The sequence below is a fragment of the Marmota marmota genome, unplaced genomic scaffold, assembly GCF_001458135.2.
Source record: "Marmota marmota marmota unplaced genomic scaffold, marMar, whole genome shotgun sequence".
NCBI classification, from domain to species: Eukaryota; Metazoa; Chordata; class Mammalia; order Rodentia; family Sciuridae; genus Marmota; species Marmota marmota.
The window spans coordinates 1,300,038-1,326,257 of NW_026000253.1; the positions used below are offsets into that span (position 1 = coordinate 1,300,038).

General features: G+C 45.8%; 1 protein-coding gene across 3 annotated transcripts; it reads left to right on the forward strand.

Annotated features, from left to right (window-relative positions):
* The first annotated feature begins 518 nt into the window (after positions 1-518).
* On the forward strand, positions 519-24,738 carry Gripap1 (GRIP1 associated protein 1). Of its 3 annotated transcripts, XM_015506469.2 has the most exons (26): positions 519-595; positions 3,010-3,076; positions 3,216-3,277; positions 4,304-4,330; positions 5,152-5,259; positions 9,422-9,572; positions 10,320-10,504; positions 10,705-10,752; positions 11,390-11,421; positions 11,510-11,557; positions 11,689-11,788; positions 13,164-13,241; positions 13,459-13,551; positions 14,255-14,389; positions 16,126-16,221; positions 16,486-16,698; positions 16,828-16,941; positions 17,833-17,910; positions 18,014-18,109; positions 18,214-18,270; positions 18,379-18,478; positions 20,224-20,354; positions 22,145-22,267; positions 22,410-22,503; positions 23,331-23,485; positions 24,169-24,738. In XM_015506469.2, the coding sequence occupies exons 1-26, from the start codon at positions 554-556 to the stop codon at positions 24,259-24,261; spliced, it is 2,526 nt and encodes an 841-aa protein (XP_015361955.1). In that variant the 5' UTR covers positions 519-553; the 3' UTR covers positions 24,262-24,738. The 3 variants fall into 3 exon arrangements, with proteins under 3 accessions (XP_015361955.1, XP_048652550.1, XP_015361956.1); XM_048796593.1 differs by lacking the exon at positions 23,331-23,485; XM_015506470.2 differs by lacking the exon at positions 13,459-13,551.
* Positions 24,739-26,220: the final 1,482 nt, after the last annotated feature.

Below are 26,220 nucleotides of genomic sequence, written 5' to 3' on the forward strand. Positions count from 1 at the left end.
CTTTCCTCTCAGGTATTTTTAATTTTTTGGTAGCTAGGGTCCTTTACCTAAAATGATGTACAGCATCATGTTAATAAAATCATTGTCAAATCTTAGGAAAAAGGGGGTTCACCAGAGGCGGGATTCCCCTCAGGGGTCACTGGAAGGAGGGCGGGAACCAGAACAGAGGAAAGCTTCCGCTTTCATTTCTACGGTTATTAAGTCAACCATTCTTATTAAAGGAGTATCGCAGAAGGGTCATTTTCTGTCGGCAAACACTTCCCTAGCGAAGAGTTCACTCATGAGACAGGGATGCCATAATGTCTCACAACAACTGGTAACCCATAGAAGTTTAAAGGGCAGATAGGATGATTTTGAAATCTAGTAAAACATTATACTAAAATCCATCTGACCTGTCAGTTTTGTTCTCTTTTCTCCGTTTCCCGAAATCTGAACTTCTGAATTAGGTTCCTCCCCCTCTATTCCTGGCCATTGGTTCGGTCCGAACTTAATACTGACAGGAGGCACGAGCTGCGTCTGCGCATAAAGCTGAAGGGGGGTGGGGGGGAGGAACATGGCGCAAGCTCTGTCTGAGGAGGAGTTTCAGCGGATGCAGGTGCCGCTCGCTGTGGGAAAGACCACCGGGCTAGGCGACGAGGGGGAGGGGTATAGAGCGGTCGTGCCACCGGCTCTGAGAATGAGTTGGCTGGAACCGACATTGAGCCTAAGGGATTGATCTGGAGAAGGGAAACTGAGGCTGTGATCGGCGATACTCTTTGATTCTGAGATATCTGGGCTCTGAAGATTAGATTCTGTTAGGCTTGTGGGCAGGGGAGAGTGTCCTTTACTAGGCAATACCTTACTCAGAACTGGGGGGACGAGATCTTTGTGTCTGTGTGTGGGGGATACCATTGGTGGGTGATGATAATTTTGGGCTTTGAAAGAAGGAGATCCTGAGGGCGAAACCATTTTGTCTGGAGAGGAAGGAAGCTGGCGTTGGGCCGTTTGCGTCACGGTGGGGGGAGCCCTTGAGAGGGCAATACCATTACCCTGTGGGAGGTGAGAAGTTTGTGGGAGATACTACTATGCCAGGGGATTGGGAAAAGACCCCAGGTGTGTTCCTGGGAAGTGGAGATACTGTGCCTTTGGTGGTAGGGGATCCTCAAAGGGGCGGTACCATTGGATTATTAGGGGTGATCCTTTAGGCCTGGGGTAAAGAAGGCCCTGAATGGGTAATACCATCAGTCCCTACGGGTGTGGGGGGGACCAGAGAAGGTAAAAAAGTGATATCTTGGACTACATGGAGAAAGGATCACTGCACTTTTTGGAGGTATCCTGAATTGGTACTATGATTACTTGATTCTTTTAGGGTGGGAACTCTTGAGAATGGATGAAAGGCCATAGCATTGCTTCAGGAGTGGGCTCTTCTCTAGAGAGTTCCTTGCTGAGAGAGTGTCTGAAAGGAGAAAATCCTGAGAAGTGTCCTGTGGGTGAAGAGCAGGAACTCTGAGAGAGGACAAAAAATTATTTTGGTCCTTGAATGAGGGAAAACAATTGTTCCTCACTGGGACTCTGGGGGATGAAAGGGCGAGATCTTTGAACCATTAATTGGAAAGACTTCCCTAACCTTTGCAAGGGATCTGAGTAATCCAACTGTCCCACCCAAGGCTTTGTATTTGAGAGAACTCGAAGTGTGTAGAGTCATCCCATTCTACCCCAACTGGGGAGATCTTGTTGGGAGGTGGGAATCCTTGGGTGAGGAAGGTTGATCCCACTGTGCAGTGAGTGAGAGAAAACCATTTCACTCTGTTGAGGAGGAAATCTAAGGGAGTGAAAAGAAGTGTTCCAGTTGGACCAGGACGTGGAGAGGGATCACTGAGTCCTGGTGAAGACAGGGGCAGGAAAAGTTTTATAGAGACCAAACCCTCTGACTTTGAGCAGGGGAAGAGAGGTAGATGTTAGTGTGTTTTGAGGGAGGAAAAAGGTCCTGGTGGGGTAGGGGATAGTGAATGAGTCTGGGACGAACCAGCTTCAGAGCCCTACAGGGTTTGTAGAAAGGACTGTGCTGTTTAGAATGGCCCAAACTTCACTTTTTCTTAATTCTTTTATTTCTTTTTCTCTCCTTTTTGGTAATAAGGATTAAACCCAGTGAGCTGCATTCCCATTCCTTATTAATTTTTATTTTGAAACAGCGTTCTCACTAAATTGCTGCTGGTTTTACTAAGTTGCTGAGAATGGCCTCAAACTTGTGATCTCCTGAGTCACTGGGATAACAGGCTTGTGCCACTGCACCTGGCCCTTTCCCCCCCTTTTTTTTTTTTTGGTCCTGGGAATTGAACCCAGATAGCCTAAACACTGAGCTACATCCCCGTCCCTTTTTATTTTTATTTTTTAGACAGGGTCTTGCTAAGTTGCTTAGTGCCTCCCTAACTTGCTGAGACTGGCTCTGAACTTGTGATCCTCCTGCCTCAGCCTCCTGAGTCACTGGGAGTACAGGCATGGATCATTGGCATGCCCAGCCCTTTCCTTAATTTTTGAAGGGGGCCTGGAGATGTTTTGATAACCTTTGTAGTTACAGGATCCTGGGAATGCTCTTGACTCAATGAAGGTTGGGAAGGAAAATACCAGACCCTCTTCCCTTGGGAAAGAGGTGGGAAGGCAAGCCCTTGTTCCTTGCCCTCAGGGGCCTCCCGGTTTGGTAAGATAGTGTTCAGTGTGTGAAGGAGTCAGCCAAGATGAGAAAGAGAAATTTTATCGCATGTGTATGGGCCAGCACTCACTGATGGCTGGAGTGCAGAGTGGATTGGAGGGGTGAGATTGGTTGGAGTTATAAGTGGACCTGGAGGAGGTGGGACAAGGGCTCAGAGCCTGGCAGCTCATTTTAGGATGCAGTATGTTTAAGTAATAAGGAGTGGCTGAGGAAGCACTTGGAGGGTACTAGTCCAATCCATAGGGTTTGGGAGCTCGGTTCCCTTGTGGTGGGGGTGAGAGCACTTTTCCTAAGTTTTTTCCCTTCTTTTTTCCCCAAAGGCTCAGCTCCTAGAACTCCGGACAAACAACTACCAGCTTTCAGATGAACTACGCAAGAATGGCGTTGGTGAGCCAAGAGGGTCTCATTAGGTGGGGGTGAATTTGGGAGCCAGAGGCTGAGATTTTTACCTCAGAGGTCTGGCAGGAGGAGCCTTCAGCTCCTTGCCACTGCCTGAGGTTGCAATTCCCTGCTTTCCTCACACCAGAGCTTGCCAGTCTTCGACAGAAGGTTGCCTATCTGGATAAGGAGTTCAGTAAAGCTCAAAAGGTACCTTTCTCCACCCACCCAGCCACCCACTCTCTGCTACCCTTTATTTGTCTGACTTATTCATGTAGCCAATGAACACCTACAGTGAACTAGACCTAATATTAAATGCTGTTTTCATGTAGTCATTTAAATAATTCTCATGGAGATCTCTTTATTTGGATAGTTTTACCTAATCCTGCTTAATTTATTGATTAACTTAATTTATTCTTATTTCATTCTATGTTCAGTTACTTATTCATTCTTAGTCACTAACTTTTGATTGAATAGTCTAAGTTAATCTGCCTTCAATCTGCATCCCAACTTCTACCCACATTCCCCACTTTGTCCCCCTATCTTCCATCCCTATACTGGTCCTGTTGGTAATATAAGACCCAACCCACCTCTTAGATCCCATAAAGATGAGATAGAATATAACCTATTAAAGCTTCTCAAGACATTCAAGATTCTCCTTTGTTTTCTTCACTGCTCTGTCCCCCTTATTACAATGTTATATGTAGTACATGCTGGATAAATATTTGTTGGATGAACACTAATACAGATTGCAGAAAATCTCACTGTCAGGAGGCTGGGCTTCTCTTTGTTAGGGTACTAATTCTTCAAACCTGACCATGCCCTCGGCTGCTGAGAAGCACTTTCCATGTTCTATGGGAGGGATCCATATAGACATGTTTGGATGATGTAGCAATAAAGCCACAATTTCTGAGCTTGGAGATCCAGCCTGTAAAGGGTTAAATACTAAGTCACACCTCGACCTCAAGAACATAGAGAAAAGGAAGATTCTTATGTGCTGTAGCACCAAAGCAGTATTCTCATTTGTTCAGTCTCTTATTTACTCACTCATTCATTTTGTTATTCCTATGGGCTCCAAATTGTCAAGAAAGTTCTGAGGTTGAAGACAGTCTCACCCTATGACCCATGTCATCATTGTCCTCCATTAACACTAGTCATAGTAGTCTCCATACCCTACTGAGTGTAGGATATATTCATCGCTGTTCACTTTAGCTGTCTTTCCACCCCTTACTTTAGGCACTGAGCAAGAGCAAGAAAGCTCAGGTAAGGGGGCTCATGGTGGGTGAATGTGTCTGAGAGACTCTAAGTGGGAATATATCTCTGTGTGCTGGGATCTCCTCATACTGGCCTGCCTTTCTCTGTGTGTGCCCTTGCATCTACCATTTCCTCACTGTCATGTATTTCTGTGTCTTTGTTTTCCTGTATTTGTCTTATATTCTGCCTCTCTGTGTTTTTCTTTCTTTCTCCATTTCTCTCTTTATTCTAATTCTGTCTATTCCTGGCTCTGTCTTCCTGTTTCCTTCTCTCTGACTCTTGTTTCTCTCCTCAACCCTCTCTTTGTCTTTCCCCAACCTGTTCTTATCTCTGTCATCATGTGTCTTTTATGTTTTTTTTTTTGTTTATTTCTCTCTGACTCCTTGTTTCTCTTGCTTTTTCTCTTGTTTTTTCTTTTTTCCCCTTTGTTCCTTTATCTCATCCTGACTCATTTCTTACCCTGACTTTCTCACTTCTCTCTCTGATCTGTTCTTTCCCTGGTGATTTCTCCCTGTTCCTGTCTTTTCTTTTTCTTTCTCTCTGATCCTTCTTTCCTTTCCTGTTATTACCTTTCCTTTTCTTTTCCTGTACTCCCCCTTCTTTGTCTGTCTCTCCCTCCCTGTTTTCCTTTCTTTCTACTTCCCCATGACTCTCTATCCATCTTTCTCTCTCTCTCATTTTATCCCTCCCTGTATGTTTCTCTCCTGTATCACCCCTTTCTCTGTACCTTATGCTCTTCCCCTACATCATCTTCTTCTGTCTCTTTCTTTGCCATACCTCCTCATCTTTTCTGCCTCTATTGGAGTCCTGGCCCATGTCTGCCACTGCAGGAAGTCGAGGGACTGCTGAGTGAAAATGAGATGCTGCAGGCAAAGCTGCACAGCCAGGAGGAGGACTTCCGTTTGCAGAACAGCACACTTATGGCCGAGTTCAGCAAGGTGCTGGTGCCTGGGATAAATGAGGGAACAGGAATGCTGTGTGCGTGCTTGTGTGCATAAGTGTGTGCAGGGGCTATCCAGGCTGAGACCTGACAACAACTGGTGGTTGGACAGGGTCTGACCTTGGATCACTGTCCATGGTGCTGAAACAAGTCCTGAAATACCATTGAGGGGGCAATGATTTGACAGATGGTGCCTTTCACTGTGGTGCAATCAGATGGCTTCAAGCCCTGAGGTCAGCTGGTTCCTGGCCCAGGCACTCCTTTTCTTTGAACTTCAAGTCTCCATAAAATTGGGGCTGACGTATGGAGCATCAGGGTGTTGGGGAATTTTTAGCTAAAATTATTATGCTTAATATGGGTTGGAAAGGTATTTGAAGTGCTTCCCTTTTGTCTTCCTTCCCTTTGTCTGACATAAGCCTGGGGTTCCACTTCTTCCAGATAATTCATCATGGATCAGTTAATTCTATATCCTCACTGATTTTAGTGTCCTGGCTGCTTTTGAAACTACTGGGCAGTTGGAGACTTTGTCTTTTTGTTCTCTTATGTATCTTCTGTTTCCATGGCTAATTACTTTGTAAATTTTTAGCATATTTTCAGGAAAAAAGGTCCTTGGTAGCAAAAATGGTATTTATAAGGCTCCATCTGATAAAATACTTCTTAAAACCTTAAAAAACAAAGCAAAAATCAACCTTTAAGCAAGTACAGTGCCAGGAGAGGCAGTTCAGTGAGCAGTTGTTTCAAACATGTAGTCTGGTACGGGAAGACCCAGATTAAAATCTTTTTTTCCCCCTCAGCACTGAAGATTGAACCTAGGGATACTTTACCACTAGGCTACATCCCTAGCACTTTTTAAATTTTATTATTTTTTTTAAAATTTTGAGTCACGGGCTTGCTGAGTTGCTGAGGCTAACCTCAAACTTGTGAACTTCCTGCCTCAGCTTCCCTAGTTAGTGGTATTGTAAGCGTGAGCCACCACTCGCAGCTAGGCCTAGATTAAAATCTTGGCTAACTGTGACCATGGTAAAGTCAATTCTCATTCGCAAATGTTTAAATGATGGAAATGATGGTGGTCATGGTGGCTCACGCCTGTAATCCCAGCAGCTAGAGAAGCTGAAGCAGGAGGATCGCAAGTTCAAAGCCAGTCTCAGCAAAAGTGAGGCACTAAGCAACTCAGTGAGACCCTGTCTCTAAATAAAATACAAAATACAGATGGGGATGTGGCTCAGTGATCAAGTACCCCTGAGTTCAATCCCTGGAATAAAAAAAAAAATGGAAATGATACTGATAACAGTATTTGTCTTGCAGGGCTTTGTGAGGATTAAATGGATAAATGTATGTAAGTCACTTACAACAGAGCCTTGGATGTAATATCAGCTATGGAAATGTTAGCTGATGATATTATCCTTCTATTGATTCAGTCTTACTCTAAAATATATTTTATTTTGGCAATGTTGGGGATTGAACTCAGGGCTTTGCATATGCGAGGCAGTTGCTCTGCCACTGAGTCACATCCCTAGACCTCTAAAATATTTCTTGATATTTTGGGAAATCCTAGAGATTGAACCTAGGGACTCATGCGTACTAAACACATACTGTATACAATTGAGCTACATCACCAGCTCTTTCTTGACTTTTTAAGTTTTGATATTCTGGGGTTGGGGATATAGCTTAGTGACAGAACACTTATCTAGCCTGGGTTTGATCCTTAGTGTCACACACAAAAGCCATCAAGTAGATGACTGGGGATATGGCTCAGTAATAAAGCACCTGCTTAGCATGCATGAGGCCCTGGGTTCAATCACCATTACTGAAAAAAAAGTTTTATATCCATCCTATGGCCCTCGCCTGCCTCAGCCCTTACTACCTCTCATTTGAGATATATATATATATATTTGGGGGCCGGTACTGGGAATTGAACTCAAGGGCACTCAACCACTGAGCCACATCCCCGGCCCTATTTTGTATTTTATTTAGAGATAAGGTCTTACCAATTTGCTTAGCGCCTCACTGTTGCTGAGGCTGGCTTTGAACTTATGATCTTCCTATCTCGTCCTTCCTAACTGCTGGGATTACAGACATGTGCCACCATGCCCAGCTTTACTTGCTACATTTTCACAGTCCTCTCTCTGGTTTTCTCACTTCAAGTTTTTTTGGGGGGCGGGGTACCAGGGATTGAACTCGGGGGCACTTGACCACTGAGCCACATCCCAGCCCTCTTTTGTATTTTATTTAGAGACGGGATCTCACTGAATTGCTTAGTGCCTCACTTTTGCTGAGGCTGGCTTTGAACTCACAATCCTCTTGCCTCAGCCTCCCAAGCTGCTGGGATTATAGGCCTGCACCACTGCACCTGGCTTCAAGTTTTTTTATTTATTTATTTTTATGTGGTGGTGAGGATCAAACCTAGTGACTCATTTGTGCTAGGTAAGCACTCTACCACTGAGCCACAACCCCAGCCCTTGAGTTTTGTTTTAATTGGTCCATTCCACATAGGTTGTTTTGACCTGAAGGTCTGCCTCATCACTACTTTAAACATTAACTTCTGGTGCTCCCCACCCCCTAGTTCCATGCCCCTGGTGCTCACATAACCACTGGTCTCACAGCCTTACTTGTCTATGCTTTTTGCTTCCATGGTATCTTGGTTCTAATGGGGTGAGGTAGGTCAGGCATTTTTCCATAAATCTAGCTCATGTTTCCCTGTACTACCCAGGGCTGGGTACTGGACCAGGTATGGAGACTTCCTTCATAGTCACCTTCCTACTCCTCCCAGGCACTGGAAGTGCTCACAGGGAGGCATTGGGATCAAAGCCTGTATCCACCCCTTGTTTGCCAAGATATTTCAGCTCAATTGTTTCTTCAACAAATAGTTATTGAATGCTTGCTATGTTCTGTGTGTTCTGGAAATACAATTGTGAGCAGCACAGAATGTTCTCCACTCTTGCATAGCTTACATTCTGGGGATGGGATTAGGAGAAAGACATAACATAATAATCAAATAAAATTAGTAGGTAGTAATAACTGACATTTATATGGCATTTCCTATGTACCAGTTCCTATTTGAAGTGCTCTACATTATTTATTCATTTTAATCCTAGCAATAGCCTATGAGATATTTTTAGGATCCCTATTTAACAGATGTGGAAAACTGAGCCCCAGGGAGATAAAGTAATTTGTCCCAAGATCACCTGGTTAGTAAATGGCAGAGTATAAATTCATATCCAAGCAGTCTCGTTTCAGAATCTGTGCTTGTGACTGTTAAAAAATAAAATTTAATTGTGATTAAAACCAGATAAGAAAGAAGTGAATGCAGTGCTTTGATAGAGTAGAATTTCGATGTTGAGGGATACCAATTTTTTTTTCTTTTTGATTCTATGGATGGAGCTCAGGGCCCTAAGGCTATGCAAGTGGTCTCTCACTGAGCTACATCTCTAGCCCATGGGATACTATGTTAAAGGTGACATCTGAGCAGAACACTAAAGGATGCACAGAAGCCAATCATGTGAAGAAGTAGGTGAAAGAAATAGTGTCTGGGATAGAAAATATCCCAGTCAATAAAAATTAAAATTTTCCTAGGCCTCAATGTTATCCCCTGAAAATGGGGACAAGGTATCATCTTGGAACTTCTATGAGAAGTGTACTTCAGTCAGGAAGTGAACAGGGGGCTGGCTTAGTTTTATTTTTATTGTTTACTCTCCAAGGCCAGGAGCTAGCAAGGCAGGAACTATAAGCAGTGCTGGCCCTGGAAATACTCTTAAAATTTTCTATGGTGCCTGAGCTGAGAAGGAACTATCCCTGGGCGTAAGACCCAGGACACAGAGCTGTTTATAGAAGTCATGGCATTGGGACTATCCATGGTGTTGACAATTTCCAGAGGAGTGTGAGGTCTTAGAGTTTATCTGAGATGTTGGGAACAGGCAAAGGGGAAATTGTTCTCACCATTCTCAACCTTTTTGATTCTGCTAAACAGATGTGTGAATATGAAGTTGTTTAACATCTCTGTGCTTCAGTGTCCTTATCTGTAAAGTGTGAGAGCACCTATGTCATAGGTTCTTTATGGGAATTAAATGAATTATTAACTGTGTGGTCAAGTGCTATATATGTTTCGGTGAATAGTGTTCTGATTTGCTGCTTCTGTGCTTCCTTACTCTTCCCCTGCTCAGCTCTGCAGCCAGATGGAGCAGTTGGAACGGGAGAACCAGCAACTAAAGGAAGGGGCTACTGGAACAGGCACTATCCAAGCTGGACCCCATGTGGATGGGGAGCTGCTAAGATTGCAGGCAGAGAACACAGCCTTGCAGAAGAATGTGGCAGGTATGTAGAGGCTCTCCTGGGTATATAGGGATCTCAAAACTTGAGTGAAACATAGAAGAATGTCTGTCTCTCAGGGGAAGGAAAAGGGCTTTAGGGCCAGGCTTGGCCTTGCTAAGAACTGCTGTGTGGCTTTGGACAGGCCAGTTTACCTTTCTGAGCCAAAGGGTCCTTATCTGCACAGTATACACAGTGAAGGCTGCTACCTGAAAGATGGAAGTAGAAAGAGTTGGTATCAATCTGCATTTGGTTCAGGGCCTGGTCCCTAGCAAATGTTAGAGAGCAGCAGCATGAAGGTTGAAAGGGATCTATTTACTAAGTGAAGAAAGTGAATGAAGGAGCTCAGATCATAGGTGGGGTTTGGGATAAGAGCTGAAAGACAGTTTGGTATATTGTGGGAAGGTCCTAATGCATGGACTCTTGGTGAACAGCTGGGGCTTGTTTGGTGGTGGGTGCTAGTTCCATGATCAGGAGGGAGACTTGCTAGAATGTGGATGGGTATTCTGAGTTTATAGTAAGGATTTAGCTATAAGTAGGGGAATGGAGCATGGCAGACAGGATCTCAGAAGTTGGTAGGATTTGTAAAGGCATGAATGGTGCTTGTGGGCATTTGGAGCAGGGTTTCTGTGACCTGAAGGATTGAAGGCCAGTTTTCCCTCTATTTGAAGCATGGCAAGGAACTTCAGAGACTACCTCATCCATCATAAACATACATAGCACTTCATCATATATTCTTATTCAACCCACTAGCCCTGCAGGAGCGCTATGGGAAAGAGGCTGTGAAGTCCTCAGCTGTCAGTGAAGGCCAAGGGGATTCCCCAGTGGGCGTCACTCCCACTATCATGGCCCCCATGCCATTGGCAGAGGTGGAGCTGAAATGGGAAATGGAGAAAGAGGAAAAGAGATTGCTCTGGGAGCAGCTGCAAGGCTTGGAGGTAAACCTGGGTCTGTTGTGGCTGGGATGTCTGGAGGCAGGCAGATGCCCTGGCTCTGCCTGTGGTCCCACGGAGATGTCTGTGACATCACCATCTTGTGGGCAGAAGGGAAGGGGTGAGGGAAGCAGGAGGACAAGGTGAAGCAGAGGCCTTCCCCTGTCCTTACTAACAACAAGCCCATCCCTAATCTTTCCTTGCAGAGCTCAAAGCAGGCTGAAACATCCAGGCTGCAGGAAGAACTCGCTAAGGTGGGGCTGCCCAGCTTATTCCTGGCATAGCATAAAGGAGCATTGTGCCTCCCTCAGAGCCTCAGTTTCATCATGGGGGAAGTGGAGAGACTCACACTTATCTTTCAGAGTTACTTGGAATGGGCTAATGTGGCCCCACTTTATTTTGTGCATGTCAGGCCCCATTCCTTTTGTCTCCTCCCAACTTTGCCCATTCATTCATTTATCCAAGCATTTACAGATTCCTTATTCTTATTTTAGAACCTATCGGTCCAGCATTAAGATAACCAGTTAGGATCCTGATTTCTAGGCCTCCCAGACTAGCCATTTTAGGATGTGGCTATTGGCCACTATTTAGAGGACATAAGTGCTGGCCTTTGGAGCCCAAGGGATCTAAATGGAGATAATGCTTTTGCTGCTGACCAGCCAGGCAACTAAATTACTTATGCCTTCTGAGACTTAGTTTCCCAGTTTGTAAGACTGGTCATAGTCACTTCTAAGGGCTATTTTGAGGATTCCATAGGATAACATAAGTAAATCATGTCTTTCAGAAAGGGTGCAGTGAAAATTATGTGAAAAGATTAAGTTAATTTTTGTCTTTGTTAATATAATTATCATTTTCATCACTTGTCTACTCCCCTTTCTCCCTCCCATCCAGCTCTCTGAGAAACTAAAAAAGAAACAAGAAAGGTATACTTCATTTTATATGGTTTTTAGGAGCCTATAGAGACATTGACTTATAAAACTGACCCATCTATGTCTGTCTTTCTGTGCCCAGCTTTTGCCGTCTACAGACAGAGAAGGAAACACTATTTAATGACAGCAGGTAACTTCCAGGGTTGGGAGCACTGGTAGACAGAGACTGTTCCATGCAGAATTACCTGAAGCTCACAGGGGCAAAACTAGGAGTCTGAATCTTGAGCCACATCCAGTGTTCCCTATCCCTGTCACCCCCAGGAACAAGATTGAGGAGTTACAACAGCGGAAGGAAGCTGATCTAAAGGCTCAGTTGGCTCGCACCCAGAAACTGCAGCAGGAACTTGAGGCTGCCAATCAAGTGAGAAGCTCAGTCCTGAGATCCCTGGGGTGGGGAACTCTTGTTTGGGGAGGTCTGTGGCTCATGGAGACTGGCTGGGCAGTCTGTAGTATTTCCTGTGTTGGGAATTCAGAGATTGGATGGGCCTAGGCCTTCCCTAGGAGGTAGAAAAATAGGACCTTAGGAGCCCCAAGAGTTCTAAGATTTGGGATAAGGGTCTGTGTGGATCAGAGGTCCTGGGGCTGAGGACTTGGGGGATTGTGTATCACAAGTTCATATCAGTCTAAAACTACCACTGGGGTTTAGGACCAGCAATAGGTGTGAGTCTGAACTTCCTGGAGACTGGGTGATGTTGAGACCTTGAAGAGTAGGGGTGTCAGTAAATTTGGGATCTCCAGAGGCCTAGGGCATGTGGGACAGTTGGTACTAGAGGTGTAGTGCATTTGAGACTCTCAGGGTCTGGAGGTTAGTTTGGGTCTAAGATGTTTAGGAAGTGGAATTGCATGGGCTAGGTTGTCCTGAGACCCCTGGGGAAAGTGAACAAAAAGCTGGTTAGTCTGAGACCTTCAGGGGCTGGTATAAAAGTCTAGGTGGTTCTGTGGCTCTTGATGGTTGGGGGCTGGCTGACTTTAAAGCCTCTAGGTTTTCCTCTAGAAGGGGTAAGTCATAAGTCCATCGGAGAAGGGAATATGGTGGCTCATGGTACTAAGGCCCCTAGAAACTGGGAATATGGGAGCTGTAACAGGAGTCTAAGTAAGGCTGATATGCCCCAGGACCTGGTAGTGATCTGTCTCTGAAGATCCTCAGAGAGTGGGGACCAGAGTAATAGGTGGTGGGATTAAGTCTGAGACTTCTCTAGGAGCTGGAAACTAGGAGATTGTATGAACTTGAGACCTCTAGGGTCTGGAACTAGGAGTTTGTGTGGATCTAAAACCCTTGGAAACTTGAGACATGGGGGTTTTAGTGTTTCTGAAACCCCTGGTAGTCAGGGCCTGGAGTCTGAGTAAAGCTATTGTCCCTAGATATTGACCACATCTGTGTTTCCTGGGGTTTGTATGCATCTTGAGAATCTGGGGCTCCCAAGCTGGAATCTGAGTTAGTGTAAGACATCTTATGGATGGGGGCTAGGGGAGTTTGAGTCCTCCAAGAGCTAGGACCAGGAGCTTAGGTGTATCTGACATGCTTGAAGGATGGGATAGAGGGTACAAGAGTATCTAAGGCCACTTCAGGTTGTGACCTGGAGTCTGGTGAACCTGACATCCTTGATGGGTAGTCCAAAACTCACAGGTGCTGGGGACACACTGTTGGTTACTCAAAAGGGAGTCTGTATGGTTATATGTACCTCAGGGGTGGCTGAGGTCTGGAATGGGCTCCTCTGACCTCCTGGTACCCACAGAACTTGGCAGAGTTAAGAGATCAGCGGCAGGGAGAGCGCCTGGAGCATGCAGCAGCTTTGAGGGCCCTACAAGATCAGGTACGTTGTACTGGGTGGGTTTGGGGATCTGAGGTTGAGGGAGTTGGCAGCCTGAGTGAGTGGGTGCTACACAGGTAGGCAGGTCCCTGGGGGTCTTGCTTCTCCTAGTCCTGGTCTGTGGTCCGTGTGTCTGTCTGTTTCCTTTCTTTCTTGGCTGCGGGTAGGTCCTGCCTTCCTGTTCTGGACCCGCTCTCACCTGTCGTGGGGGTGGGGCCAGGTGTCCATCCAGAGTGCAGATGCGCAGGAACAAGTGGAAGGGCTATTGGCTGAGAACAATGCCTTGAGGACTAGCCTGGCTGCCCTGGAGCAGGTACAGGACACATGAGAGCCCTTGCTGATCCCTCCTCATTCTCCCATCTCTCTTCTTTCTGGTCCATACCCAGGCAGGGTGTTTGGATACCATGCTGTTTTCTGGTACCTGTTTCTGTTTTTGTTTTCTGTTGGCTCCAGCGCTTTCTCTCTGGTCATCCATCCTTGCTTCTTTGACATTCTAGTTTCTCTCCAGTAAAATGCATGAAATATAATAATCTTAAGTGTATAACTCAGTGAATTCTCTCTCTCTATCTCTCAGTCTTCCTATTTTTCTGTCTCCACATAGCCACCTCCCAGATCAAAAAATAGTGTATTTTCAGTACCCTAGAAGGTCCCCTTTACCCTTTCCAGTCAATACTCCCTCAGAAATAACCATCATTCTGACTTTAGCAACATAGATTCACTTCATTTGCTCTTTATTTTATATAAATGGAATCAATGTTACTTTGTCTTTGGCTACTTTCTGGCACCTTTGTATACATGAGGTTTATCCAAATATAGCTTGGGTTTGTTATTTTATCACTGTGTAGTACTCCATTGCATGAATATACCACATTTATACATTATCCTCACTGTTTTTCTTTTGAAATTTTCTCTCATTCTACTTTTCTTCATGCCTTTCTGGAACTGAGAGGCCCATGCCTCATGCCTGGGTCCCTGGGGCCCCTTCACTCCATATCCCATCACCACACTTTCTGCAGATCCAAACAGCAAAGACACAAGAACTGAATATGCTCCGGGAACAGACCACTGGGCTAGCAGCTGAGTTACAGCAGCGGCAAACTGAGTATGAGGATCTCATGGGACAGAAAGATGACCTCAACTCCCAGCTCCAGGTGATACTTCTGGCTCTGGTCTGTCTTACAGTTCCCTAGTACTGGTTCAGTGGAATCCCCAAGAGGTGCAGTAAGGAGACTATATAGTCAGGAGGACCTAGATTCCAGGCTGTTTCCCTGACTTTATTAGTATCCATATGTCCTGGCACAAATCATTTTGCTTCTCTGAAGCTGGGCCTCTTCAGTTCATTAGGATATACATTCTGATTCCATAGTATAGGTTATGTGTCCTTTATCCAACCTGTTTGGGATTAGAAATGTTTCAGATTTCTGATTTTGGGGGTTTTAGAATATTTGCATATACTTACCAAGATGTATTGGGAATAGGACCCAAGTCTAACCACAAAATTCATTTGTTTTGTATATACCTTATACATATAGCCTGGAAGTAGTTTTATATCATATTTTTAGTACACCTGTATTTTTCCCTTGGGGGAGACAGATCTTGCTATGTTATCTAGTCTGGCCATGAAATTGTAATCCTCCTGCCTCAGTCTTCTGAGTAACTTGGATTATAGGTGTGTACTACTGTGCCTGGCTTGTACCTGTGGTTTTCTTTTTTTAATAAACCTTTTTAAATTTTTTAAAATTGTAGATGGACACAATACCTTTATTTATTTGTTTGCTTGTTTATTTATTTATTTTTATGTGGTGCTGAGGATCGAACCCAGTGCTAGGCAAGTGCTCTACCACTGAGCCACAACCTCAGCCCCACACCTGTGTTTGACTGTGACCTATCACAAGAGGTCAGATGTGGAATTTTCCACTCTGGTCTCATGTTGGTACTCAAAAAGGTTTAGATTTTAGATTTTTGGATTAGGGATACACAAGTAGAAACTAGAATAATAGTAAATTAAATAAGAGAGAAGTTTAAATCTCTTTCATGTAAAACTCCAAGTAGGTTGTTTAAGGATGAGTGATGGCTCTGCAATCATCAGTGACCCTCATTCTTTTTCTATTGCTCTTCTCCCACCTTCATCATAAGACTTCTATCTTGGCATTCAGGGTGGTTGCTCAAGCTCCTCCACCATCATTTTTGCATTCCATCTTGAAAGAAGAAGGAAATAGGGCAGGGAATAGTATTCCCCTTTCCTTTAAGAGCACTACCTGCCAGGCATGGTGGCACACACCTCTAATAGCAGCTACTTGAGAGGCTGAGGCAGGAGGATCCCAAGCTTGAAGTCAGCCAGGGAAACTTAGTGAGATCCTGTCTTAAAATAAGATTAAAAGGGCTGGGAAATGTAGCTTAGTGTTTGTCTAGTATGTGCCAGGCCCTGATCTCAATCCCCAGTACCAAAAAAAAGCATAACCTAAGTTACATCAACCAATTTCATACATAAAAAGTAATCACGTGAGTTGAGGGTAGTGGCACCAGCCTGCAGTCCAGCTACTTGGGAGGCTGAGGCAGGAGGATCCCTTGAGCCCAGGAGTTTGGGGTCAGCTTGGGCAACATGGCAATACCCTGTCTCATAAAATAAAATAAGAAAAAATCACATGGATACACCTAACTTTGAAGGAAGAGGGGTAATGCTTGCTAGACCATCATGTACCCAACCACAAACTCTGTTGCTAGGAATGTATGGGAGAATGAATATTGGGGAGCAACTAGCTGTGTAGAGGTTGAGATTATAACACTCACTTGACCAATGGAAAGGGAGATGGTCTACCAGAAGCATCCCAGGTAACCAGCACCTACTAGCTCTTCATCAAACTCATCCCCTTTGTTCCTGCATTAGGAGTCATTACGGGCCAATAGTCGCCTTCTGGAACAACTTCAAGAAATAGGGCAGGAGAAGGAGCAGTTGATCCAGGAACTCCAGGAGGCTAGGAAGGTAGGGTACCATGGAGAGAGGTGGAGGGACTGGCTCAGTCCAAGGAAATTGTGGGATGTAATATGTTCAAATCCATGGGAATGAGAGGGGGAAGAAAATGACCCATTTTCTGAGGATGGGAGAGTGACTCAGCCAACTTGATTGGACTGAGAGAGGGGTGTCTGTCTAATTCCTTGGCCATGGGGACAGGGTGGTGGCCCTTTTCCAGTATTAGGGGAGGAGGTTGATTGCCATCCTCCTGGCCCATCCTTCTGACCCCCCCAGAGTGCTGAGAAGCGCAAGGCAATGCTGGATGAACTAGCAATGGAGACGCTGCAGGAGAAGTCTCAGCACAAGGAAGAGCTGGGAGCAGTCCGACTAAGGCATGAAAAGGAGGTGCTGGGGGTGCGTGCCCGCTACGAGCGTGAGCTCCGAGAGTTGCATGAAGACAAAAAGCGGCAGGAGGAGGAGCTCCGTGGGCAGATTCGGGAGGAGAAGGTGGGTGGGTAAATTACAATGCCCTTCCTCCTCCAAACCTTGGGGACCACAGTGTTGTTGATGAGCCAATGAATGGCATGTGTGAGGTGCCTGGTCCTCAGCCTACCTTGCCCTGGATGCCCCTTCCAGGCCCGAACACGGGAGTTGGAGAATCTCCAGCAGACAGTGGAAGAACTTCAGGCTCAGGTACACTCCATGGATGGAGCCAAGGGCTGGTTTGAACGGCGCTTGAAGGAAGCTGAGGTGAGTTGGTGGTGCCCAGTGAGACATAGAGGCTGCTTATGGGGCACCCAGGCCAAACCAGGGGAGCAGAAGTGGTCAGGACCTAGAACTTTCTGAGACGTCCTGGACTTGTGTCTGTAGCCACAGTCCTACTGGCTCAATAGCAGCCTTCTAGAGTAGACTAAGGAATGGCCAACAGACAGGGCAAAATGTTAGGTGTGCAGTGCCACCCTGCCTTTGTGCAGATTTGAAAAGGCACCTGCTCTTCCTGGAATTTTACTTCTGTCAGGAAATTGTTGTGATATACTGATTTGATTTGAACAGAAGCTTTTATTGCCATTTTCTGGAAAACTCAGGACAATACATAAGAGGAAATGTCAAGCAGCAGTAAAGAGCACAGACCAGAGCCAGTTTGCCTGGGTTTGAATTCTGGCTGGGCTATTTGCTAGCTGTGTGTCCTTGGGCAAGTCATCTGACCTCTCTGTGACCTGTTCTCATATTTGGTAGAAAATGGATAACAATAGGGTCTGGGACGTAGTTCAGTGGTAGAGTATTTGCTTAGGGTGCATGAGGACTTGGTTCAACTCCCAGCATAAATAAATAAATATAATGCCTACTGTCTAGGGATTATGGGAGGATTAGGGAAGATGAATTAATATATGCAAAACCCTTTGAATATTCCTGGCATGTAGTGTTATATTATGTGTTGTTAAATAAAAGAAAATGTAAATGCAAATCCAGAGTTATATGAATGGCACAGGCTTAAATGTAACACTTCTGCCTAAGGGCATGTGGTGTTTTCCTGCAAGAAGTTCTTTTCTGAATGCCTGAAGGGCCCCACTGCAGTATACCCTTAAACTGGGCATAATGTCTTCTGGGGGGCTGTGGCCAGACCCAGGACTTGTCTTGTAGGAATCTTTACAGCAGCAGCAGCAGGAGCAAGAGGAAGCCCTAAAGCAGTGCCAGGAGCAGCATACTGCTGAGTTGAAGGTGCTTCTCCTTTGATGATGTTCCTCTTTCCGGGTACTGAAGGGCCCTCAAGGGAGTACAGAGGCTTCCCAATCTGCAGCCTGAGCTACTCTCTGCTTTGCAGGGCAAGGAGGAGGAGCTACAGGGTCTACGCGATCAGCTTCAGCAGGCCCAGGAGGAGCGAGATGGCCACTTGAAGACCATTAGCAACCTGAAGCAGGTCAATGGTCCCTCTATGGCCCCAGACACACCCTTGGGTAAAGAGGGGGTGTGCCTCAGGCAGCTGTTCTGGGATCTGTCAGCCATGCTGCCTTTACCTGACAGGAGGTGAAGGATACAGTGGATGGGCAGCGGATCTTGGAGAAGAAGGGCAGTTCTGCGGTAAAATGGGGAGGTGCCCTCATACAGCCCTTTCCTGGCATGTATGCCCTTCCTTTCCCTATGGGCCCCCTGGCCCTCAACCCTCATCTTCCCCCTGTCCCTGCACAGCTGAAAGACCTCAAGCGGCAGTTGCACCTGGAACGAAAACGGGCCGACAAGCTGCAGGAGCGGCTGCAGGACATCCTCACAAATAGCAAGAGCCGCTCTGGTGAGGCACCAGGACAGGAAGTGAAGGCTATGGTGCAGAGTAGCCAGGGCCTGGGCATATGGGTCCCGGGGACTTCTTGCACCTCCATTGATCCTGCTCTCTGGCTTCTTCTGTCTCTCTTGAACTCTGTTTCTTACCTGTTCTCTTCTGTTTCTTTCTCCCCCCCACTCTTTCCCTTTTTGTTTTCCCTGTTGTCTCTCCATGTTTCTGTGTTCCATTTGTTCCCTTTCCTCTTAGTTTGCCTTTATCTCCCTGCCTTCTTTCTCTACATCTCTCCTTTTCTGTTCCCCACTTCTTATTCTTTCTGTCCATTTATCTCATTCTTTCTCTATCCCCTCTCTCTGTCTGCATTCCCACTACCCCCACGTACACACTCCTATACCTCACTCGGTGTTTCTAAATCTGTTATATCCATTCTCTCCTTCTATAAATTCCCACAGTCAAGTCCAGGGTTCCTGAAACAAAGTCCCCTGATTTGCTCCCCTCTAGGAACTCCCAGTGGAGCTAGGGAGACAGACATCCATGCAAGCAGCAACATTGTACTGTTTTATTATACAACCAAATCCAATTCATGTTATTTCTGCCACTTAAGGCAAAGACAGACATAAAAATTAGGTTTGTATTCACCTTTTTTAGATGGGGGTGGCCTATAAATACATTGAAATAAGTAAGATGCAGTGATGACTCTGTTGCATCTCTCAGATCACAGCCTCAGAGAAAACTCGCTCTCTTGTTCTCCTACTCAGGGTACATGTGGAACCTCACTCAGCACCCCTCCCATGCAAGAGAGCCCTTGGGGTGTGCTATTAACATACCCTTCCTGACACTGAGAAACAGCCACAAGAGCAGTGGCACAAATTCAATGCCCATGTTTTAAGTGACATGGCAAAATGAATGTTATCTCATTTCAAATCAATTTCTCTGTGAGGTACTCAGTTTCCTGAAGTCACCTCTTTATAACAGGAATTTCGTTTCTGTTTCTGTTTTGTTACAAATTAAGAGGCACAGAACAGATTAGAATGGTATACCATACCTCCATCTTGTCCATTAAATGGAACTGAGATCTAGATGCATGGCTATGAGTCTGTCTCCATCATTTTCTTTTTCTTAACAGTCTGGGGGTGGGACACAGGGGTGCTTTTACCACTGAGCTACATTGCCAGCCCTTTTTATTTTTTATATTGATACAGTGTCTCACTAAATTGTTGAGGGTCTTGCTGAATTGGTGATGCTGGTTTCAAACTTGTGATCCTCCTGCCTTACCCTTCTGAGTCACTGGGATTATAGATGCATGCCACCAAGCCTGGCTTCTCCATCATTTTTCTCTGCTCCATGTCTTTTGCCAGGGTCTCTGATCGTCTCCATCATCTGCTCTAGCTTCCTGTCCCTCTGGGGTTTTCTCTGTGTGTGAGTGTGCCCTATGCCCTCTCCAGGGTTCTGTTTTCCTTTCTTCATGCCCAACTCTGAGTGCTAATGCTACTTGAGGCCCAGGTATCCCCTATTTCTCCTGGCCTCTTTCACCTTGGCTCTCTTTTATTGTGTATATTTGCCAACTGAGACAGCTGTTTTTTTTTTTTTTTTTTTCATTGTCTTTCCCTGTCCTGTCTGCTTCTGACTTTCCCATGCCCTAGTGTGTCTCTTTGCCTCCTTCCATCTCTGTCAAATCTATTTTCTGCCTCTTCCTGCCAGTTGGTGCCCTGGGACCCAGGGGGTTGGGCTCAGTTACTCTTCCCTCCACTTTCTAGGCCTTGAGGAGCTGGTTCTTTCTGAGATGAACTCACCAAGCCGGACCCAGACAGGAGACAGCAGTAGCATCTCCTCCTTCAGCTACCGGGAGATCTTGCGGGAAAAGGAGAGCTCAGCTGTTCCAGCCAGGGTAAGGGACAAGGAAGAGTGTGCAATCCCAGTTTTTCTTGCCCAAAATCTGGAATTGGGGCATCCCCCTATTTTTTCCCTCACCTGCAGCCATCTACTCTGAGTCTAGCACAAGCATTTTTGTTTTCCTTCTTGGTGCTAGGATTTGAACCCAGGGCGTCGGGCATGTCAGCACATGCTCTACCACTGGAACTATAACCCAATCCCCTGGCACATGCATTTTTTTGACAAATTCTTCCCAATCTCATCAACTTGGATTGTTACATGGGAGACAGGCCAATCGTTTTCTCTCTTTGACCATCATGTTTCAGCATTTGTCAGCTAATTCCACCTTTCTGGGAGCCATAAAATATGTGGTGTGTAGTAAGTGTATCTACCCATGTAGGAGGTCCCTTCTTCCAAATCACACTTATTATTCATTATTATTGCTATCTGTTATGTCAGTTTCCTTGCTAGCCAGTTCTATGTGGAAATTTTTTTATCATATATATTTATATGATATATTTATATCATATACTATTTATATAGTATGTGTACATTATAAAATTTTAAAAAAAGTCGGTATGGTGGTGCATTCCAGTAATCCCACGTACTCAGGAGGCTGAGGCAGGAGGATAAAAAGTTCAAAGCTAGACTCAGCAACTTAGTGTGGCGCTGTCTAAAAATAAAAAGGGACTGGGGATGTAATTCAATGGTAAAGTGTCCCTGAATTCAATCCCTAGTACCAAAAAACAAAGAAACAAACAAAATAAAACAAACAAACAAACAAAAAAAAAAACGAGTAAAGATTTTACCACCCCAAAGGTCATTATTATAAATTCTCAGTTCAAGTTGGGCACAGTGTTGCCCATCTGCAGTTCCAGCTATTCAGAAGGGCAAGGAAAGATCATTTGAATCCAGGAATTCAAGGCAAGCCTGAACAACATAGTGAAACCTTTATCTAAATAAAAACTTAGTTCATACCCTTCCAGATCCCTCATTTTAAAATCCTAAATGGCACTAAGAACATGTTTTGGTTCACCTGGTTTCTACCTTCCCAATTTTTAAAATTTTCATCTTATCTAATACTCTAGTTTACCTTAATCATATTTCTCTAGTTGGCCCCAAAATGTTCTTTGTTGCTGTTTTTCTGAAAACTGAAAATCAGCATTCCATTTCAGAGCACATGTTACATCATCTCATTATTTTCTCCCCCTTTAATCTAGTGTGGTGGTCTTTTTAATTTTTGGTACTGGGGATTCAACCCAAGGCACTGACATGAGCACTGAGCCACGTCCCTAGCCCTTCTTATTTTTGAGAAGGGGTCTTGCTACATTGCTTAGGGCCTTGTTAATTGCTCAGGTTGGCCTTGAACTTGTGATTCTCCTCAGTCTCCCAAGTCTCTGAGATTACAGGCAGCACCATCATGCCCAGCTTTCTTTTGGTCCCTTTTTTGTGACATCATCTTGGGAACAAACCAGGCCAGTTGACTTATAAGAAGTGTCCTACCTTTTGAATTTTTTTACTTGTTTACTAGTGGTGCTTTTTCAGCTCTCACCTCCATTTCCTGTTGGCTAAAAGATCTCATTTACTAATGTATCTCCCTTAATTTTCTCAGTAAGGCTCTGATGTGGTAGTTATTCTCTACCTGCCTTTAGACCAAGGGGAACACAGAGTTTCTGAGGGTGCCAAGACTGACCAACAGCTCCAGCCACAGGGCCCACACTTTCCCATCCAACTCCAGCTCCTGACTTGTGTCTGGGGTGGGCAGTGATGAATCTGGGGCTGGTCACTATCTCCTCTTCCTTGCAGTCCTTATCCAGTAGCCCTCAGGCCCAGCCCCCTCGGCCAGCTGAGCTGTCAGATGAGGAAGTGGCTGAGCTCTTTCAACGGCTGGCAGAAACACAGCAGGAGAAATGGATGCTAGAGGAGAAGGTACTGTCTGTCTCTCTGCTTATCCCCATTTGAAGTGCTCTTGGCCGGGCAGTGAGGAAGGGTTCTGGTCAGGCCCTCCTCCTCTCCTCATGGGTGATCATGTGCAGTTGAGGGGTTTGATATGGGCTGGGCTATTTTGTAGGTGAAGCACCTGGAGGTGAGCAGTGCTTCCATGGCAGAGGACCTCTGCCGGAAAAGCGCCATCATTGAGACCTACGTCATGGACAGCCGGATCGGTCAGTGCCCCCTCCCGTGTCCTCACCCCTTGCCATCCAGCCTTTACTTGGCTCTCCAAGTACTACTTTACTCATTTTCCATGTATGCTGTGGCTTTTCTCTTCTTGGAACTCAGTGCATCTATTAACAAAATTACAACCCATGGAGAGGATAGCAAGGAAACTGTCTTTTTATCTTTCTTCCTCCCCTTTTCTGTGTGCCTGTCATTCCTTTACTCCCCATTCCTCTAATGTGCTTCTCTGGTCTTCTGTCTCCTTTCTTTTCACCATGTCTCAGCTTCCTCCTCTCTCTCCCTTCTGTTGTTTCCTTGTATCTTTTTTTTTTTTTTCTGACCCCTCTCCTTCACCTTCTCTTACTGGCTATATTGTTCTGCCTCCACAAATTTTAATTCTCTGTACTTTTTATTCTTTTTGAGGTTCTGATCTCTTCTCCCTCCTTCCTCACCCTCTCTTCCTCTCCCACCTGTCTCCTACCTTCTCTCCCCTTTGCTCTTCCTTTCTGTCTTTATTTCTTTTGCTCCTTCTTTCAAACCTTCTTCTCCCCCTGATTTTTCCTTAGCAGAACAATACCTACTGGCATGTGCTGAGGGTTTACTGTGTGCTCTATAATTTGCATTCTATGATTTAGATATTTATCCCCATTTTCAGGGTCACATCGCTAGTAAGTGACAAAACTTGGTTTCACATGTCAAAATCTCCACCCCCCTACATAACATGGCTTCTCTCCCTTCCCTCTCCTTTGCTCTGTTCCCCTCTTTTCACCTCTGGCTTTGCCCATCTCTCCTCCGGCTTTGCCGAGGGGGTAGTGCTCAGCTTGGGCCCTTGCAGATGTGTCTGTGGCAGCAGGCCACACAGACCGCAGCGGGCTGGGCAGCGTCCTGAGAGACCTAGTGAAGCCAGGAGACGAGAACCTTCGGGAGATGAACAAGAAGCTGCAGAACATGCTGGAGGAGCAGCTCACCAAGAATATGCACTTGCACAAGGCGAGTGTAGCCTACTAGCCTCCCCATCTATCTAACCACATGTCTCCCTAGCCACAGAGCCCCAGGTCTTCTGCCAGTCCCTGTAGTCACTTACCCAGACTTTGTCCTCCCAGCCATTCTCTTATTCTTATATATACCACCCTTTCATGCTCCCATCTTTCATCTATCTAATCATCTTTCCCAGGTCTTCCAACCATTTCCTGACCTATCCTTCTCTTTCCTCACTCACCCATTGTCTTACCTTGCCAACCTACCAGATGACTTGCCTCCCTACCTGTTGTTCTCCCTATGGCCTCTTTACAATGCATTTGTGCACCTGTTTGCCTGCCATAGATCCCTGATGTGTTTACCTACATGTCCATTGACCCATCTCTCTCACCCAAATATTCCCCCCATCTCTGGGGGATTCATAAAGGAGTCAGACCTAGCTCCTACCTTGGAGAAGCAAGTTCACATTTAGTAGAAGACAAGGTGGTGAGGGTGACAATTATATTCTCTGGCAGCACTGGGCCACAGCAGGTTACCCACTACATCTCCTTAACTCTCATCTTCTCCATGCCCAGCCTTCTGTTGAAGGCTCTGTGAACTCCAAGAACCTTCCCAAACCAGGCCAGACACCATTGGAAATTAAGGAGCCTCCCCTACCTACTTCTCTGGCCCATTATGGCTTTTTTGTTTCTTAGGACATGGAAGTTCTGTCCCAGGAAATTGTACGACTCAGCAAGGAGTGTGTGGGGTCACCTGACCCAGACCTAGAGCCTGGAGAATCCAGCTAAAGACCTGCAGGCTGCATCCACTCCCTCCCCTTGTCACCTCCCAGGATGCTACTCCCTTGGGCTATGGAGGGAAATGGGGGCTGACACCAAAATCTAGTAGTTTGGGAGACTGGACATTAAAGGGGCTAGAGGCCTGATGGCTGGTGTTAATGACCTGGTCAAGGCAGAGGGCCCCCCCCCCCCGGAGTGGGAATCCCCAGGGAAGGGGTAGGGATTTCTCCTTGGCCCAGGCTCCCAGGGACATCTGCCTCCATCTCTGCATGAGCTCTCCCTCCCAGAGACCAACACTTTTTTATTTTATTTTATTTTTAATTTATGTTTGAAAGCCTAACTACTCTGCACTTGGGATTGGGGGTGTTGGGTGGGGGTGCGGTCTGTGTTCAGCGTTCTAGCAACGTGTATGTGTGTGTGCGCGTGTGTGTGTGTGTATAAAGGCTGTGCAGCCAAAATACCATCTGGCCAGACGGGCCCACCCACTGACTGTCTGGTCTCATTTTTTTTTCAATCAAGGGGGGTGTTCTGGGGGTCAGAAGGTCACTCTGTTGCATTGGGGAGGGAGTTCTATGACTGCAACTTTATTCTTTCCTCCAACCTCAACTCACTTGTCACCTGACCAACCTCTCAAACTAAGTGGAGCATAAATATCTGCAGATATAATTATGTGGGTAGATGTGCATGGGGTTGTGGTATAGATCAGTGGACAGATGGGAGAATGGATAAGTGGTTGGATGGACTGATGATAAATAAGTGGAAGTTTGCATGGATCAATTTTGGCTAAGTTGGGAAATGGATGGGTGGATCAGTAAGTGGATAGCTAGAGAATGGGTAAGTGGATATATAAATGGACAGATGATGTATAGATGGACAAATGGTTGAGTGGATGAATTGGGTATGTAGCTGGATGATTGGATTTATGAACAGGTTGGGAATAAACTCATGGATGAATAAGGGACTGTATGGATGGATAAGCTAACGAATAGGGAGGGTAAAGAGTGGGTGCATAAGTGATGAGTGATTGGACAGATGAATGGATACTGATACATATGGATAGGTTGGTGAATAGTTGGATAGGGTGAACATACAGATGGATGAGCAAGTGGGTTGGTGGATTAATGGCTAAATAGGTGGAGGGGTGGGTAGAGTGATTGCTTATGTAGATGGGAGGGTGGACAAATCAAGAGTGTGATAAGTGAGCAAATGGAGGAATTCAATGGGTTGGTAAATTGATTGAAAGGCTATACTGAGTTACTGTGCCCTCATCACACAATTTTAGTTACCTAAGATTAGAAATCATCTGTGCCAGGCCCTGTGCCATCCCCTTTCATATCATTTCAATTAATGCTCCAAATGACACTGTCAAGTAGGGATAACTCCATTCTGACAGCCAAAGAAACAATGCAAGGCATTTCTCAAGGACATAGCAAATGTGGCAAAGTTTTGAGTTTGAACCCACCTATGCCTGCCATAGACTTCATACTCTGTGCTCCTGCCGCCCAGGAGCAGAGCCCTCTAGAGGATGTGATGTGATTTGCAGTCACTGGATGTGCACAGATAAGGGCTCCTGCCCCCTTGGCGTGAAACCTGCCTGGACTGGGGGGTGGGGCCTGAATTGTCCCTGTCTGCACTCCCTGTACCCCACATTTCATATCGCAAGACAGTGGAAGATTCATGCTCCAGTCCCATGATGGAAGTTTAAAATTGGGGCTGTGGCACACTCCTAGGGGGTGGCTTTAAAGACCTGTCCATCTGGAGAGAGACAGCCCCCACCAATAACCCTCGCACCCGTTTCTCCTGCCCTTCCACGGCCTGGGGGGCAGGGAGGGGACACAGCGCTGCATCATTCCCCATGGCACTCCGCTCTGGGGCCATTAACAGACGCCTCCCCATCGATCGGATCTGCTAAGTGCTGCTGATTCAGGCGGGTGGGGGTGGGGGCCCCTGGGGGTAGAGGGGGTAGGA

Excerpts from the sequence above, each read along its gene's own strand:
- Gripap1 (XM_015506469.2), top strand. The coding sequence starts at position 554 with ATGGCGCAAGCTCTGTCTGAGGAGGAGTTTCAGCGGATGCAG. Across the intron at positions 10,505-10,704 it reads AGCAGCTGCAAGGCTTGGAG|AGCTCAAAGCAGGCTGAAAC; the intron begins GTAAACCTGGGT and ends CTTTCCTTGCAG. Across the intron at positions 23,486-24,168 it reads AGAATATGCACTTGCACAAG|GACATGGAAGTTCTGTCCCA; the intron begins GCGAGTGTAGCC and ends TTTGTTTCTTAG.